At 45.3% G+C, this 17080-nt stretch overlaps 2 protein-coding genes across 6 annotated transcripts in view; both read right to left on the bottom strand.

Annotated features, from left to right (window-relative positions):
• GLG1 (golgi glycoprotein 1) overlaps positions 1-878 on the bottom strand; it is a 156525-nt gene extending 155647 nt beyond the window's left edge. For both annotated transcript variants that reach the window (XM_057533919.1, XM_057533921.1), the window contains exon 1: positions 390-878. In XM_057533919.1, the coding sequence (XP_057389902.1) occupies positions 390-854 (465 nt within the window). In that variant the 5' untranslated portion in view covers positions 855-878. The remainder of the gene's footprint in view (positions 1-389) is intronic.
• A 12470-nt stretch (positions 879-13348) lies between these two features.
• RFWD3 (ring finger and WD repeat domain 3) overlaps positions 13349-17080 on the bottom strand; it is a 42805-nt gene continuing 39073 nt past the window's right edge. For all 4 annotated transcript variants that reach the window (XM_007198267.2, XM_057534432.1, XM_057534431.1 and 1 more), the window contains exon 13: positions 13349-16180. In XM_007198267.2, the coding sequence (XP_007198329.2) occupies positions 16037-16180 (144 nt within the window). In that variant the 3' untranslated portion in view covers positions 13349-16036. The remainder of the gene's footprint in view (positions 16181-17080) is intronic.

Here is a 17080-nt window from a genome sequence, read left to right as displayed (position 1 = left end):
CAACCATTTTTCATGTTTAAAAGGGTTTCTACAAATTATCCAAGTCGAAACGGATGGCAAAATCCTAAACAGGTTTTCACCGAGGAGCCACCGCGCTTAGAGCATCACACAAAAGACCGGAGCAAATATAAACACGCTCTGGGCCTTCGCCGACTGCAGCCGGGAGCTGGGGTCTGCGTCCCAGACCCCCGCACCCAGAGGTAATGAAAGGTGGGGGTGGGGTCCCCTTCTTGGAATGCGCCGGGGAGCGAGGGGCAGAGAGAGAAGGAGCGAGCGCAGCTCAGAGGAAGCGAGAGAAGCAGCAGACCTTCGTCAGCGGCTTCCAAGGCCGGCGACACCCTCGGGCCCGCACCAGGCCTGAACCTCCCGGCCCCGTCCTGCCTCCTCACCTCCCTCACGTCCTGCAGGCACTCCAACACCGCCAGGTTGTTGCTCCAGGTATGCTTGGGACACACACGGGTCACGTCCTCCCTGCAGGACTCTTCCTCCGCCAGCTTCCAACCCCCGCTAGCCCCGCCAGGCCCTGATCCGCCCCGCCGGGCCGGAGACCCACCCGCCGGGAAAGGCGGCTGCGGCTGCTGAGGCGGTTGTTGTTGCTGCTGCTGCTGCTGCTGCTGCTGCTGCTGCTGCTGCTGCTGCTGCTGGAACTGAGATGACTGAGGCAGCTGGAGCTGACCCCCTAGAGCGCCGCCTCCAGGCTGCCCTCCGAGGGGCAGAAGGTTGGCCCCCGGGCCCTGGCCTTGGCTGTGGCCTCCCTGGCCCTGGAGTTTCTCGGCCCCAGCCGCCGCAAGCAGCAGTAGCTGCAGCGCCGCCGACAAGCGGAACATGCTCCGTACACGTCCACACGCCGCCATCTTGAGTCCGCGGCGAGCTCGACGCACCCGCCGGCGCCGCGTATTTAAATGAGGGGCGGGGCGTTGGGCGGGGCCCGGCGGGGTCCATCCGAGCCCTGCCCCTGCCGGCGCAGACCCGCCAGCTGGGAGCAAAGACCGGGAGTGGCCGAGCTCCGAATGGCCCACGCCCCGGACCTCGGCGGGCGGGAAAGCTGCGCTCCTTGCCGGGGGCGTTCCTGGTGCTCCTTAAGATATCTGGGTAGGGCAGCTTTGCCTAATTCCCTTGGTTGTCGTCACAGAAAAATAAAAAAGGATTGGGATTGCCACAACCAAGATGGCCGGTAGAGTATGTCATCCGTTCAATGACTTGAAAAAAAAACTTTATGTGTAGAGGTGAACTTTACACGATCAGGTGTATTCCGGCATCTAAAAACCTTTTCTTGCATTTCTCCTTGCTTCCTTCCACCTGCCCCAAAAGCCTCTCTTACCCAGAAAAGAAGGCAGCATTGAATCAGGGTTAGGAGCACTGGTTCCAGAATAAGAAAAGAGCCTGTTATAATCCTTGCTCTTCGGCAGACTAGGCAAGTCCTTTAACTTCTCTGACCCTCATTTTTCTCACCTGAGAAAGACAAGGAGGAGCTCTAATGTATAATTGTGAAGATTAGAAATAATAAAGTGCCTGGCCCACAATAGGGAATTCAAAAAATTATAGCCAGTATTATGAATAAACTGGGAAGCCCTTTGCATGTGAGCCAGATTTTAAGCCAGAATTTAAACTCATGTTTCAAGGAGGCAAAGAAAATAACAAAACATGTCTTTGAGGCCTCAGGTTAAGTCTGTGCCTCATAACTGTCTTGCTGACCTGCATGCAGCGTCTTCAGCAAGCACTATAGGCAGGGATAGTTGTTTCACTTAACACCAGTGTCCCCTCCTTCTCCATAGGAGAGATGTTATCTTCCTAAAGCATCTTCACATCTATTGTGTCATCTGAGCCATGCATCAGGCCTGAGTTGGGTTCTCACTCAGCTGAAGAATGGCAGAGATGGTAACAGTTCTGCACAGCAGGGTTAAATGTCCTGCCCAGGATGAACTTTGCCAGCCTGGGACCAGAACCCCTGGCCTCTCACTTGGCATGGTGCACTTTTATCCCACTCTGCCAGTATACCATGCTGGGGAGTGAGGGCAGCTTGGGACATGTGATCCCCACTGGTCATCCATGTTCAAAAATGCAGCTTCTGCTGTCCTGACCCACAAATGGGCAGTGAAGACCAGACCAGACATAACTAGAACCTGAGAGGTCGGGTGGGGGCTCATGGGCCTCATAAGGAACCCCTGAGACTGAGAGTATTTTAGGGGTACAAACTGCCCACTGTGGCTGACACAGGCCTCTATCTCTAGGAATGAGGACATGTTGACATCTCTACCAAAACTCACTCCTGCTACTGCCATAATGTGGTGCTAAGGTTGCTGCCAACCTTGAGCATTGACTAAGACAGCCCAGGGGAGAACAGATAAATGTACATGTTCCTTAACAGATACGTGGCATAGGTAAATCTCAGGCAGGCTAGAGACCTGAAGTTCTTGAAAAGTCACTTAGGGTCATTAATTTTTTTAATTGTTTAATTAATTAATTTTTTTTGGCCATGCCACGCGGCTTGTGTGATCTTAGTTCTCCGACTAGGGATTGAACCCAGGCCCTCAGCAGTGAAAGCACAGAGTCCTAACCACTGGATAAGGGTCATTAATTTTCAATGATGGGTCTCCATGTGCACAGACAACAAGTAGGAGTTTATTTTTTAAGCCAGTTTAAGGCCAGAAATTGACAATCCGCTAAGAGAAGCCAGCAGTTGCCCATCTCACAGCCTGCAGTGAGAAAACCCTAGACCCGGCCACAGACTGCCTCTGGAGATAGGGAGGAGTATATGTGCCTATCTTGAAATCACAGTGACCAACAAGCAAGAAACTGAGAGAAATCTGGGAACCTGGCCAGCTCAGGCTGTGTCAGGCAAGTCAGACTTTACAGAAAGCACAAACCCGCAGGCCAGTGGGAAGAGGGTTGACCTGACCTGGGTTGCCTGGACTCAGTGACTTGTCAATAAAAACAGACTGTCTCTATCACAAACTAGGAATTCATTTTACCCTTTACTGTACCCTTTGTTTCTTGATCCTCACTTCCGTAACTCATCCAATAGATGCGTGTTGAGCATTTTTTTAATATGCCACGCATTGCTCAAGAACTGGCTTATATGAGAGATAAACAATAAGATGGTGAATAAAGAGCAAGATAATTTCAGATAGTATAAGTACTATGAAGAAAATAAAAGATAGGGACTTCCCTGGTGGTCCAGTGGCTAAGACTCTGCACTCCCAATGCAGGGGGCCTCGGTTCGATCCCTGGTTAGGGAACTAGATCCCACATGCCACAACTAAGAGTTTGCATGCTGCAACTAAAGATCCCACATGCTGCAACGAAGATCCCACATGCCACAACTAAGACCCAGCACAGCCAAATAAATAAATAAATATTTTAAAAGAAAGAAAAGATAAATGAGATGACTGGGGTGGGGAGGAGATTTTATATAAAGGCAGCTAGTGATCATTGAGTTAAGAGTGAATTGGCATAAATTAAAAAAAAAGGGGGGGGCAGATCTAAAGATATCTTAGTCTGTTCAGACTTCTATAACAAAATAGCACACACTGGGTGGCTTATAAACAACAGAAACTTATTTCTCACAGTTCTGGAGGCTAGAAGTCAAAGATCAGGGTGGTAGCATGGTCAGGTTCTAGCAAAGGCCCTCTTATGGGTTGCAGACAGCCAACTTCTAACTGTGTCCTCACAGGGTGGAAGGAGCTGGGAGCTTTGTGGGATCTCTTTTATAAGAACACTAATCTCATTCATGAGGGTTCTACTCTCATGATCTAAGCACCTCCAAAGGCCCCATCTCCTAATACCATGACAGTGGGCATTAGGATTTTAACATATGAATTTAGGGGGGACAAAAACATTTAGACCATAACAAAAGAGTTCCAAAAGCAAAGGTTAATGACAAGTGCAAGTTCAAGACAAGGGAATGAGCATTCAGAATGAAGGCCTATGTGGCTGCATTGAAATGAGGAAAGAGGGCACTAGAAGAAGGAGTCACAGAACCCATCAAGGGCCAGATCATATAAGGCCCTCAGGCCCTATATATACATGAAACTGGGGAGGATTCTGATCCCAAATACGAGTACAAATACAAATTTGTATTTACGCTGAAATAAAACCATAAAAACTAGATAAAATATATAAAATATCTTTTGAGGGGTTAGAAAGTAACTCATACAGTGAGGAAATGGGGGGCTACAATCTTTGAGAAAAGAGAAGTACACAGGGGAGCTCCAGCCCAGATTTATTTCTGAGGGGACTGTCCAAATTGTGGCTCAGAAGAATTGAGCCCTTGCAGAAAGCAGTAATCTTATTGGGCTGAAAATATACAGGTAGGCGTTCAGAATCCTCCAAGTGGCTGGGACTTAAGGGTCAAAATACTGGAGAGAAGGAAACCACAGAGAAAGAGCCAAAAATCTGTGAACAAATTTCTCTCAAATGGCTGACTGACTCCTAAGCTGTCCATGCACAGAGTCAGACTCCAACAAATCCTGAAGAAAACAATAGCTGAGAGAGCAATAAATTGAGAGAGATTTCAGCCACCCCATAGTACTGGGGAAAGAGCTTGGACCCTGCTGAGGTGTAGAGGCCTTGGTAAACACCCCTGGCTTTTAACTGAGGCCTCAGAAGTGTTACACCCTAGGAACAAAGGCCATATTGCAGGAGGAAGGACAACAGCCCAGGGGTAAGGACCTTGCCCTAGAAGAAAAGGCAAAACTACAATGGGCCAACCCTAATAAAGCTTAAAACATGCCTCAGTGGGGTCAAGGTGACCCTCCAGTACTCTGTCTATAAGAAGAAAAATTAACCTTTTTGGAGAAAGATTAATACCATCCAGAGCTTCTATAATTTTCAATCTGCATGGTCCAGCTTTGAATCAAACATTATAAGGCATGCTAAAAACAAAACAAAGCTGAACTAAGCTAAACTAAATAACCAAAAACAAAAAGTCAGAAAAAACTCCATATGATTCAGATATTGGACTCATCAGATGGGGACTTTAAAATAACTGTGACTAGTATGCTATAGAAAATAAAAGATAGATAAAATAGGTGAAAATAGAGAATTTCAACAGAAAATTGGATTCTATACAAATAATCAAATGGACATTCTAGAACTGAATTAAAATTCATTAGATAACATAAAGAGCAGACTGGATATCTTAGTCTGTGTGGGTTGCTTTAACAGAATACTATAGGGAATTCCCTGGCGGTCCAGTGGTTAGGACTCCATGCTTCCACTGCAGGGGGCACAGGTTCAATCCCTGGTTGGGGAACTAAGATCCCGCAAGCCAAGTGGTGCGGCCAAAAAAAAAAATTAAAAAAATTTTAAAACCCCAAAAAACCAGAATACCATAGATGGATAGCTTATAAACAATGGAAATTTATTGCTCATAGTTCTAGAGGCTGGGAAGGCCAAGATCAAGGTGCTGGCAGATTCACTGTCCAGTGAGAGCCCACATCCTTGTTCACAGACAGCCTTGGCATGTCATTGTAAAACTGGTGACAATCAAAGAGAGAAAGAGAAAATCTTAAAAGCAGACAAAGATGTATTATCTTCAAAGGACCAATAACAGGCATATCTGATTTTTCATTAAGAAACTATGAAAGCCAGAAAACAGTAGAATGACATAATTTAAATACCAAAAGAAAAAAAAAATGTTGCTAACCTAGAATTCTACACCCAGGGAAATTGTACTTCAGAAATGAAGTACTAGGGACTTCCCTGGTGGTCCAGTGGTTAAGACTCTGTGCTTCCACTGCAGGGGGAACAGGTTCCATCCCTGGTTGGGGAACTAAGATCCCAAATGCCGTGCGGCACGGCCAAAAAAAAAAAAAAAAAAGTAATGAAGTATTGATACACGCTACAACATGGATGAACCTTGAAAACATAATACTAAGTGAAAGAAACCAGAGACAAAAAGCCACCAGTTGTAGGATTACATTCATATGAAATATCCAGAATAGGCAAATCCATAGAGACAGAAGTAGATTAATGGTTTCCAGGATATGGGAGGAGGGGAGAACTGAGAAGTATGGGATTTCTTTTGGGAATATGGAAATATTCTGGAATCAGATAATGGTGATGAGTTAGATAATCACAATCATAACATTGTGATTATACTAAAAACCACTGAACTGTGCACTTAGAATTGTTAAAATAGTGGAGTTTATGTTACATGAATTTGATCTCAATAAGTTTTTAAAAATGTAATTAGATCCATTCAAAAAAGGTGAAATAAAGACATTTGCAGGGACTTCTCTGGTGGCACAATGGTTAAGAATCCGCTGCCAGTGCAGGGGACATGGGTTCAAGCTCTGGTCTGGGAAGATCCCACATGCCACGGAGCAACTAAGCCTGTGTGCCACAACTACTGAACCTGCGTGCCACAACTACTGAAGCCTGCGTGCCTAGAGCCTGTGCTCTGCAACAAGAGAAGCCACTGCAATGAGAAGCCTGCACACTGCGGCGAAGAGTAGCCCCCGTTCACCACAACTAGAGAAAGCCCGTGCGCAGCAACGAAGACCCAAAGCAGCCAAAGATAAATAAACAAATAAATTTAAATAAATAAATTAAATAGTTAAAAAAGGCATTTGCTGACAAACTAAAGCTGAGAGAGTGAGGTAATTTATTGCTAGATGGTCTGCACTACTCTAGGCTGAAGGAAAATGATCCCAGATGGAAGCATAGGACTGCAGGAAGGAATAAAGAGCACTGAAAGGGTAAATATGTGGACAATTAATATTGTTTTAAACAACGATAATGAGAGATTTTTAACATATGTAACAGTGAAATATATGACTCCCATAGCATATAAAGAAGGATGCATATTGTAACTGCTAGGCCCTGGAGTCTAGGATAAACACTAAAAGAATACTACAAGAATGTGTAAGTGTAAAGCATTTGATTAATCCAAAAGAAGGCAAAAAGGTGGGAATAAAGTGATGAAGAACACGTAGGATAAACAGAAAACAATTGCACTAGGTTTAAGTCTACTTAAATCTAAGTGCATTGGGAAGCTGCTGGAGAGGTATCAGCTGGGGTGTGGTTTAATCTCCAAGCAAGAGCGAATAGAGTCTTTAACCACCTCACAAGTACCCTCAGTGCTCAGCATGATGTTGGGCACATAGAGGGCAATCAATGAAGGCTTACTGAACTGGCCAAGATGCTCCTCCCACTGCTGAGTGGCTGAAGTGACTTCCCTGAAGCCCTCTAATTGTTCTTCTCGTTGTTTGGGCAAGCAAGGTGAAAAGAAGTGATGGGGCAGAGCACTTTCCTCCCCTGACTTCTTACCATCTTTCCCATTTGAGGACTATGGCAGCTTCCAAAATACAGGAATGCTTTCCCAAACTTCACTGTGCAGCTGAATCACCTGGAGCAATTTTCAAATTTTTCTGATTATGGAATCCAGGAATATGCTTTCCTAACAACCAAGGCAGCACTGGTCCCTGCCAGTCCTTGGCAACTACTGCTCTAGTGCAGGACTGCATCAGTGGTCTCTCTTTCCTCAAGCACCTCCTGACCTTTGCCATATCCAAAATTTCAAGATGATGTAGATATGACATTGACCCATGAAGTTCTAACACTTTCTTCCTAAAATTTTTTTTTTCTTCTCCTTTAATGCTCAGCTCAAAAGTCTCAATATTTTTGAAGCCTTCCTAGGAAAATTAACCCCTTTTCAACATGCCATTTTTAGATTTATTCATTTATAATTCAGCAGTTCTTTTCTGAGCACCTCCTATGTACTTCCTGCCTTGGGGATAGCACTGTAGTTAGAAGAACCAGCCTGGACTGTCTGGGTTTCATTGTCTAATCCAACATTTGCCTCCTGGTGGGTTATTCTGGGTTCTGTGAGAAGCAATGTCCAGACAGGATTAGCTGTGGAAGAAACTTATTAGGATTAAAGCCTCACAGGAATGGGCCTGCTTTAGCATCTCTTGCCATGCTCAGTCATTGGCTGGAAGAACCCTTGGGGAGTGTGGCCTCAGAGTGAACCCAGCGATGGATTTCAGAGCACAGCAGCTGGTCAATTACAGTCCCCACAATTGGACATCTGAGAGGCAAATTTTCATGACCATCATATTCCATCCCTTGTGCCCCATAGATTTATTTCTCTACACAAATTTGATGAACAGCTACTCTATAGTTTCCATGGATCTCTTTTTCAGAGGGAAAAAAGAAGAGGGAGGTTAGTGAAATAAACTAATGTCCATCATTGCTGGTGATCTCAGGGCTGCAAGTCGTATTCATCCTCTTTTTCCTCCATTCTGAATTTCCTTTACCCTCAGCTAGCACCTCAGAAGTCTTGGTGGCTTACCTGGGGATGTGACCCAAGCCTTCATTTCTGGGGTGGTGTTGGTACGTGGGCATAATAACCTTTTCATCCTGGTGTGGTATTGTTGCGTGTCTGTCTAGTTAGAGAGAGGCAACGGAGCACCAGAAGGCATCCAACTGGACCACTTGGATATTCCTCTTTGCTCCCATTATGTACAAGCAGCCCTACTTCCTCCTTTTGATCAGGGTTAGTTACCACTGCCAATATGGTGATTCCTCTTCTCACCTATTGGTCCCTGGGCACAAGGTCCCAAAGTGCTCTGGTAGCAGCCTAATTTATAGTTCAGTGGGACCCTTGCTGTGTCCTCTGGCAAAGTGCACCCCTGTAGGAACCCAGGACCTTCAATGATGTGGAGCCCAGGTTGCTGGGATGGTAAGTACAAAATCACCCAGGTCATTGGGAGTGACAGTAAGTGGAGCCACTCCTGTTTCCTCATGTTGGTTCCTGGACCCATGTATTCTGCCTACTGGGGAAACACCACCAATAGAGGTCTCTTAACACTGCATCCTGAAGAATGACACCCTATTCTCTCAGAGTGTTGCTTCTTAGCTAGTGCTTCAGCTATGTCTTTAGAAGGTCAGTATCAGTATGCTATTAGCTGGCTGTTTCTGGATGGGATAGTATATGACAAGACCAACAGATCCCATGGTCATGGATCCACTTCTGCAATCCCTTCACTGTACAGTGGGTCCCCTGGGTCAGATGCTATGTTGTGTAGCAATCTGTGCCTCAATCTGGCATTCTGCTGGCAGAAGCCCTGAGAGCAAGAAAGTTAAATCCACATCCAGAATAGGTATCTATCCCTATAAGGAAGAACTGCTGGCCTTTTCAAGAGGAAGAGGCCCATTGTATCTGACTTGCCACAAAGTAGCTACTTGATCTTCTCTAGGAAAAGGGCATATCAGAGACTCAGTGTTGGTCTCTGTTGCTGACAGGTTGGACATTAAGAGGCAGCCTTAGTAAGTGGCAGTCCATTCTCCCAGCCAGACTTTGGGCCCATATGTAGCCTCCATCTCTGCCACCGTGGCCACTCCATTCATGGGCCCAACATATCAGGTCTACAGTGGCTGAAGGATGGCTGTCAATTGGTCGAGTCATTTTGCCTACTTGATTGTTCAATGCCTCTTCAATGGTGGAGGTTCTGGTGTGCATTGTCCTGTAATGAAAAATCTTTACACATTGTGCCTTCTCCATATAGTCCAACCACATGCCACTATCCCAGACCAGGCTGTTGGACCCTGCCCAGGAATCTGTTTATATTCTCACCTTAAACCACTTCTTCCATACAAAGTGGAAAGATTAGGGCACAGCTTGCAGCTCTACTCATTGGAATATTTTTCACTCTCCACTGTCTTTCAGGGTCATACTTGCATCCTGTAGGTTTTAATGGTGGCACTAATCTCCACCATCCTCCATCCCCCAGTAAGACATTGTTTTTTTGTTTTTTTTGGTCACGCCATGCGGCTTGCAGGATCTTAGTTCCCCGATCAGGGACTGAACCCAGACCATGGCAGTGAAAGTGCTGAGTCCTAACCACTGGACTGCTGGGGAATTCCCGACATTGCTTTTAATCTATTATCCTGGCCAGTGATTGGAGAGCAGTTTCCAAGGTTTACATTTGGCCTTTCCTGTAATGGTATTTCTTTTTAATTAATTTATTTTGGCTGCGTTGGGTCTTCGTTGCTGTGCACAGGCTTTCTTTAGTTGCAACGAGTGGGGGCTACTCTTCGTTGCGGTGTGCGGGCTTCTCATTGCGGTGGCTTCTCTTGTTGTGGAGCACGGGCTCTAGGCACACGGGCTCAGGAGTTGTGGTGCCTGGGCTCAGTAGTTGTGGCTCGTGGGCTCCAGAGCACAGGCTCAGTAGTTGTGGCGCACAGGCTTAGCTGCTCCGTGGCACGTGGGATCTTCCCAGACCAGGTATCAAACCCATGTCCCCTGCATTGGCAGGCAGATTCTTAACCACTGCGCCACAAGGGAAGTCCCTGTAATGGTAATTCTCACCCCACAGGCCAGAAACACGTTTCCAGATCATTTTCACAATGATTTAGTGTTTCTAGGTCTAGATTATTCTAGATCATTTCCAGTTATATACTTGGGGACTGGGGAAATGATCACTGGATGGGTCCACATAACCAGTGGGGCCACTGTGAGCCATAATCTAGCCAGGACTCCATTTATAGTACCAGGTCCCCAGGGGCCAGGGGCCTATGATGATGCTTTTAGTCTGAGTATCAATGGCAACTCGGACCAAATGTCCCATGGTCCTCAAATAGTTGGTTATTTCTCTTTTGTCAGTGTATAGTCACCCAAGTAAATGGCCATTGAGTCTCTTTGGGGAAAGACTGAAGGAACCATATGCTTGGCATGGTGTTGTAGGGTCTTTGTTCCTAGGCTCCCAACTACTTATTCATCAATGGGTTCTGGATCTGAAAATTGGCTCAGGTCTAGAAACTGAGCAAAGGAGCATGACCTTTGGGGACGACCACCTTTAGCCTCGTGCCCCTCCTTTCTTATGGAATTTTTTTTTTTTCTTATGGAATTTTTTGATTATAGATGTTAAAAAGCACCCTCATTGGCTGTGTCTATTTTGCCCCTAGGGATGCTGTCTTTTATTAACTCTCTCCCCAACTCCCTGCTGGTCAAGACCCCTTAGTCAGCTCTTCAATCTTGCTGGTAATAATGGAATTGTGGTCTCCTGGCTTCTGGAAGTTAAGCATTGCCACCTGGTCTTTATTATTCTTGGGCCTCAATCATTTCCATCTTACCAAATTTCCTGGAACACTCCTGGCATACCCGTGTTATCTAGGTCTACCAGGAAGCAGAAAACAAAAGGGGATTAGGCATCAACAAATAACCAAACAACCCAATTTAAAAGTGGGCAAGGGGGGTTTCCCTGGTGGCGCAGTGGTTAAGAATCTGCCTGCCAATGCAGGGGACATGGGGTCGAGCCCTGGTCCGGGAAGATCCCACATGCCGTGGAGCAACTAAGCCCGTGTGCCACAACTACTGAGCCTGCACTCGAGCCCACGAGCCACAACTACTGAGCCCATGTGCCACAACTACTGAAGCCCACGCACCTAGAGCCACTGCAATGAGAAGCCTGCACATTGCAACAAAGAGTAGCCCTCGCTCGCTGCAACTAGAGAAAGCCCATGTGCAGCAACGAAGACCCAACACAGCCAAAAATACATAAATAAAATAAATAAATTTTAAAAATAAATAAATAAATGAAAGTGGGCAAGGGATCTGAATAAACATTTCTCTAAAGAAGGTATAAATAGCCAATAAGCACGTGAAAAGATGCTCAACATCACTAATCATTACGTAATACAAATCAAAACTACAATGAGATACCACCTCACACCATTCAAATGGCTACTGTCAAACAAACAAACAACCCCCCCCCCCCGCCAAAAAAAAAAACCCGGAAAGTAACAAGAGTCGAAGAGGATGTGGAGAAACTGAAACTCTTATGCACTGTTAGTGGGAATGTAAAATGGCACAGCTGCTGTGGAAAAACAGTATGGCAGTTCCTCAAATAATTAAGAACAGAATTACATATGATTCAACAATTCCACTTCTGGGTATATACCCAAAAGAATTGAAAGCAGGGTCTCAAAGAGATATTTGTACACCCATGTTCATAGCAACATTATTCATAATAGTTAAAATGTGGAAACAACTCAAGTGTCCACCAACAGATGAATGGATAAGCAAAATGTGGTATATGCATGCAATGGAACATCATTGTCTTAAAAAGGAAGGAAATTCTGATACATGCTACAACATGGATGAACTTCAAAGACATTATGCTAAGTGAAATAAGCCAGTCACAACAAGACAAATACTGCATGATTCCACATAGATGAGGCAATTAGAACAGTCAAATACACAGATCTCACCCTGTGTGAAGTAGAGATAGAGAGGAAGGAAGCAAGGATGGTTAGGTGGAAACAACTTAGACTGAAGTTCAAGTCTAAGAAAGTTTGGCCAACACCATTGGAGAGTCCTCAAGCTAAAGTTGCCTGTCAGGCATTCAGCGTCTCCCAGAAATGGGCCTGCCTTAGTATCCCTGCCATCCTCAGTCACTGGCTGGGAGCAACCCTTGGGAAGTGCGGCCTTGCTGTGATGCAGTAGTGGATTTCAGAGCTCAGCAGCTGGAACAGCAGTCAATTATGCCCTCCTTGGTCGGAGATCTGAAAGGCACATGTTCATGGCCACCACACCTGGGCAAATTCTTTCACTTCTCTGAAAGTTCCTTTCATATAAAAGGTATACCACAGCATTAGGTACATACTCAGTAAATGTAAGTTGTTATTATAAATCTAAAATGAACTATTCTGATTACTTTTTAATTTTAAGAAACAAAACAGTATGACTACTGAGCTGGAACGACAGCAGTGGCTTAATATCAACAAGAGTAAAGGGATGAAAAATGGAATAACATACTTCCAGGCACTCCAAATTATCCGGCTAAGGGATCTGAACTTGTCACAGAAATCTCAGTGATTGTCTAGGGTGAGAACCCTATTTTGTCTAGGGTTGTTAAGACCCAGAGAGAAGAACCCAGTATTCTGGAGTGTGGGTGTTCTACCTCCCTTACAACAATTTGCCAAGTTGTACAAACTATGGTTCCTAAAGGAATTTCACGTCTTTTTTTTTGGGGGGGGAGGGGTCTTAATCAGAGAAGCAAATGTTAGCATCTGCTAATGTATTTGTTTCCTTTCCTTGACTCAGGCAGCAAGTGACTCAGGTGAACTGAGGGAAGGGGCATATTGTTTGCCTAGTGATGTTAAGTACTGTCACTCTCTCTACCTCGTCAGGATACCACCTTCATGAGAGGAACTGGGGTCATGGCCAACTCTAGGGCTTCTACTGGAGCCCGAGCGCCACAATTAGAGAGCCCGCATGCCACAACTAAAGAGAAGCCTGCACTCCACAACTAGAGAGAAGCCTGTGCATGGCAATGAAGATCCCGCGTGCTGCAACTAAGACCCAACACAGCCAAAAAAAAAAAGACAAAAGACATCAGGAGCAGGTACACATGGTAAATGCTTTATTTTCATATTAACATTAAAACATAAAACACAAACATTAAAACACAGAACATGAACAGAGATCCCACTGTCCGGTTTTCAAAGCAGGTATAAGGATATATACAACAAGAAAATATTTTTGAGTCTGCTTAACTCCAAACCCTCAAATGGGAAAACAAACTTAGAGCCAGGGGTGAGGGAACATGGTGGGGCAGAGTCTGGGTCTACAGAGGTAATCTCTCCTGCCAGGCAGAGGAGAGCGGGGGCAGGGGCAAAGTTTTTTTCCTTTGGAGAAATCAGTCACAGTCCCAAGAATTTGCTTCTAAAACATCTAAATTTACTAGAGGAATGCAAGGATTGGTAAGACATGAGATTCTTCCAACTTCCCTAGTAATACAAGTCCCTTGGTTCCTACACTTGGGGGGATTAATCAGCATCAGCTGAGTGTACTTCAACATTAGTCAAATCCTAACCCTGCCCTGGGTTCTGCCCCTGCCAAAGACAGAGGCAGCCAGGGCCTGACCACTTGCATCCTCTCTGTTATAATTGGCTGAAACCAGATGAGCTCTGCTTTTTCATTCAAATCCTTCTCTGCCACTGAAGCTCTAGACCTGGCAGTCATTCTTAATCATCAACATATCAAAAGGAACACCTCCTCTAGAAAAGGGGGCTCTTTCCCAGGCTCTGGAAACTGGCTTTTTGAAAGATGTCCTTAAATAGGAGGCCACTCTTTAAAAGCACAACTAGAATGTGGAACTCTGGGGAAATCTACTGCCAATAACCCCTTGCTGGTGAGAAATGCTGGAAACAGTTCAGGAGTTGACCGGTCAGAACTGTTTTAAAATAAAAATGATAAAACTTCTACATAAAATAAAATAAAATTCCTATTATTTAAGAAAATCACACTGTTAGCCATCCTGCTCCCAAAAACAAGGAGCACACACCTTGAGATATGTTCTGTTGTGGACAACAGTTTAGCAGAGTAGCCTTTGGCAAAGCAAACAGATATAAAGTGAGCCCTCTATTGGAGAAAAGTGCAGCTCCCAAAGTTGGACAATCCAGGGCTGAAATGAAAGCTGGTGGGCATCTCCCTGCAAACCACATAGGCCTCCAACCACTATTATCTTCCTGAGAATAACTGTTTTACTAACAACACTTTTTTTTTTTTTTTAAAAGGATTTTCTTATTTATTTATTTATTTATTTATTTATTTATTTTTGGCTGTGTTGGGTCTTCGGTTCGTGCGAGGGCTTTCTCCAGTTGCGGCAAGCGGGGGCCACTCTTCATCGCGGTGCGGGGACCGCTCTTCATCGCGGTGCGCGGGCCTTTCTCTATCGCAGCCCCTCCCGTCGCGGGGCACAGGCTCCAGACGCGCAGGCTCAGCAATTGTGGCTCACGGGCCCAGCTGCTCCGTGGCATGTGGGATCTTCCCAGACCAGGGCTCGAACCCGTGTCCCCTGCATTAGCAGGCAGATTCTCAACCACTGCGCCACCAGGGAAGCCCAACACTTTTTTTTAAAGTTAGGAAGGGAGGCAAATCAGAGGAACTTGGAATCAAACATCAGTTTCACCTGGGGGAAGGATTTAACCTGGGAATTCTAAACACGCTCAAGAATGGCTCCTCACTCCAAGGGGTTGACTTTATTCAGAGAGAGACTCTTTCAAAATGGAAAACACAAGTCCTTCTTTTGCTTTCAACAGCAGTCTGAGTAGCTTCTCTTTTGTAAGCCTCTCTTGGTTAGCCCCTTGCTCCTGATCTCTCATACTAGAAGACTCAAGTAAGAGCTCTGACATATGGCTCATCTTTTCCTAGTGAGAGGGACAAAGAGTGGCCTTCAAAGCATTGGCTTATATAAAACCAATCCTGAGATCCTAAGCTGGCTAGAAAAAAAAGTGAGTCTTCCTCACTGCTCAAACAACTGGTCTCTCTCCTTGACTCCCACAATGTGACGAACTCCGTACACTCGGCATTAGGGAAGGGTCTACAGCTCATCAGCCACCACCATCACTGGGTTTACCAATATCCCAGCACTGCACACCTGAATATTACTGTTCCTGCCACAAAGCAGACCAGATGTGCTCTACCACACACTTCTGTAGGGATGAGACCAAGTTACTAAAAGGTTATCAGGCCGCAAGGTCAGAAATAGATCAAATCCTTTGGAAGATTCTACAGTGCCCTCTTGTGTTCAACTAAAGATTCTTTTGCATCCAGGCTGCATCCAAGCAGCATCAGGAAGATGGTTAGTCCCTTCAGGAACATACGCATTCCCAAGTCATATAGCTCAAGTGACAAGACCACTCTGGTGGGATGTCACATCCTCTGGAAATGCTTGGTGCACACACATATCCTAAATGACTTCTGGGAGGATACTCTCCGAGGTACGGCAGAAAGTTTGATCAAAAATATTGATTCTCAACGAAGATTCATGAAGGCTTTTACCCCCAAGAAATGTATAATGTGATGGAGTACCAGTCACTGACTCTTTTGATGGACACTGAAAATACACAATCTGTAGTGCTTTGCTGACCTGGAGTCCTAGAATCATACTAACCCAACGGAACCACAATCCCAAAAGTTCTAGGCCACAGACAATAAGCACAGATCTTGCTCAGGGCTGCCAGGTGCTAACAAACAACATTTAACATTAACCAGCAGCATGCCCGACAAGTTTCAAGACCATGGTCACTCCCACCTATGGATGTGGACCATCTTCTCCGTTAAGGTAGCCAAGTAGCTGTTATGGTTCACCTGAAATGGGCAGATGTCCAAGACAGGCTGATCAGCCTGCAGTTCCTGCAGCAATGAGCCACTGCCAGCATCCCACAGCTAAAAAAGAAAAGCAGAGACAAAGGTCAGCTAGGTCCCTTCAATTCAGCTAGGGACTTGCATTCTTTATCATCACACAACTTTGAAAGCACCGCAGAGACAGCATTGCCTGGGGAGCAAAACAGACTGTCCCTAACCTTCACAAGGTTGCACAAAGCCAACACACCTGACATAGGTCACGTATGGCCTCACCTACTATAATCAGCAATTAGTCTACCTGTGAGTGGATCTGAAAATCAAGCCTAGTATTCACCGCTTCAATCTATGTGCCAAGAACTCTTTTAGGGAAAGAAGGTCAACAAGACAAAAAGTCCCTGTCTCTGCCCTCATGGAACCTATATTCTAACTGGTGCTTTCTTCTCCTTTAAAAAAATTTTTTATTGTGGAAAAAAAAATTAAAGTAATAAAAAGTACAATAGTACAATGAGCCATCCATCACCCAGATTACTAAGCTTTTACCATACCTGCTTTATTGATTTTATTTTTTTCTTTGGTGACATCATGTCATTTTACCCTTATATACATAAGTATACATCTCTAAAAAAAGACATTTTCTTGGGACTTCCCTGGTAGCGCAGTGGTTAAGAATCCACCTGCCAATGCAGGGGACACGGGTTCGAGCCCTGGTCTGGGAAGATCCCACATGCTGCTGAGCAACTAAGCCCGTGCACCACAAATACCGAGCCCGCGTGCCACAGCTACTGAAGCCCGCACGCCTAGAGCCCGTGCTCCACAAGAGAAGCCACTGTAACACTGTAATGAGAAGCCTGCACACCGCAATGAAGAGTAGCACCCGCTCGCCACAACTAGAGAAAGCCCGTGTGCAGCAACAAAGACCCAACGCAGCCAAAAAAAAAAAAGACATTTTCTTACACCTCAGTGTCACTATGCCTAACAAAA

The sequence above is a fragment of the Balaenoptera acutorostrata genome, chromosome 19, assembly GCF_949987535.1.
Source record: "Balaenoptera acutorostrata chromosome 19, mBalAcu1.1, whole genome shotgun sequence".
NCBI lineage: Eukaryota > Metazoa > Chordata > Mammalia > Artiodactyla > Balaenopteridae > Balaenoptera > Balaenoptera acutorostrata.
This window is presented reverse-complemented; position numbering and strand designations above follow the sequence as displayed.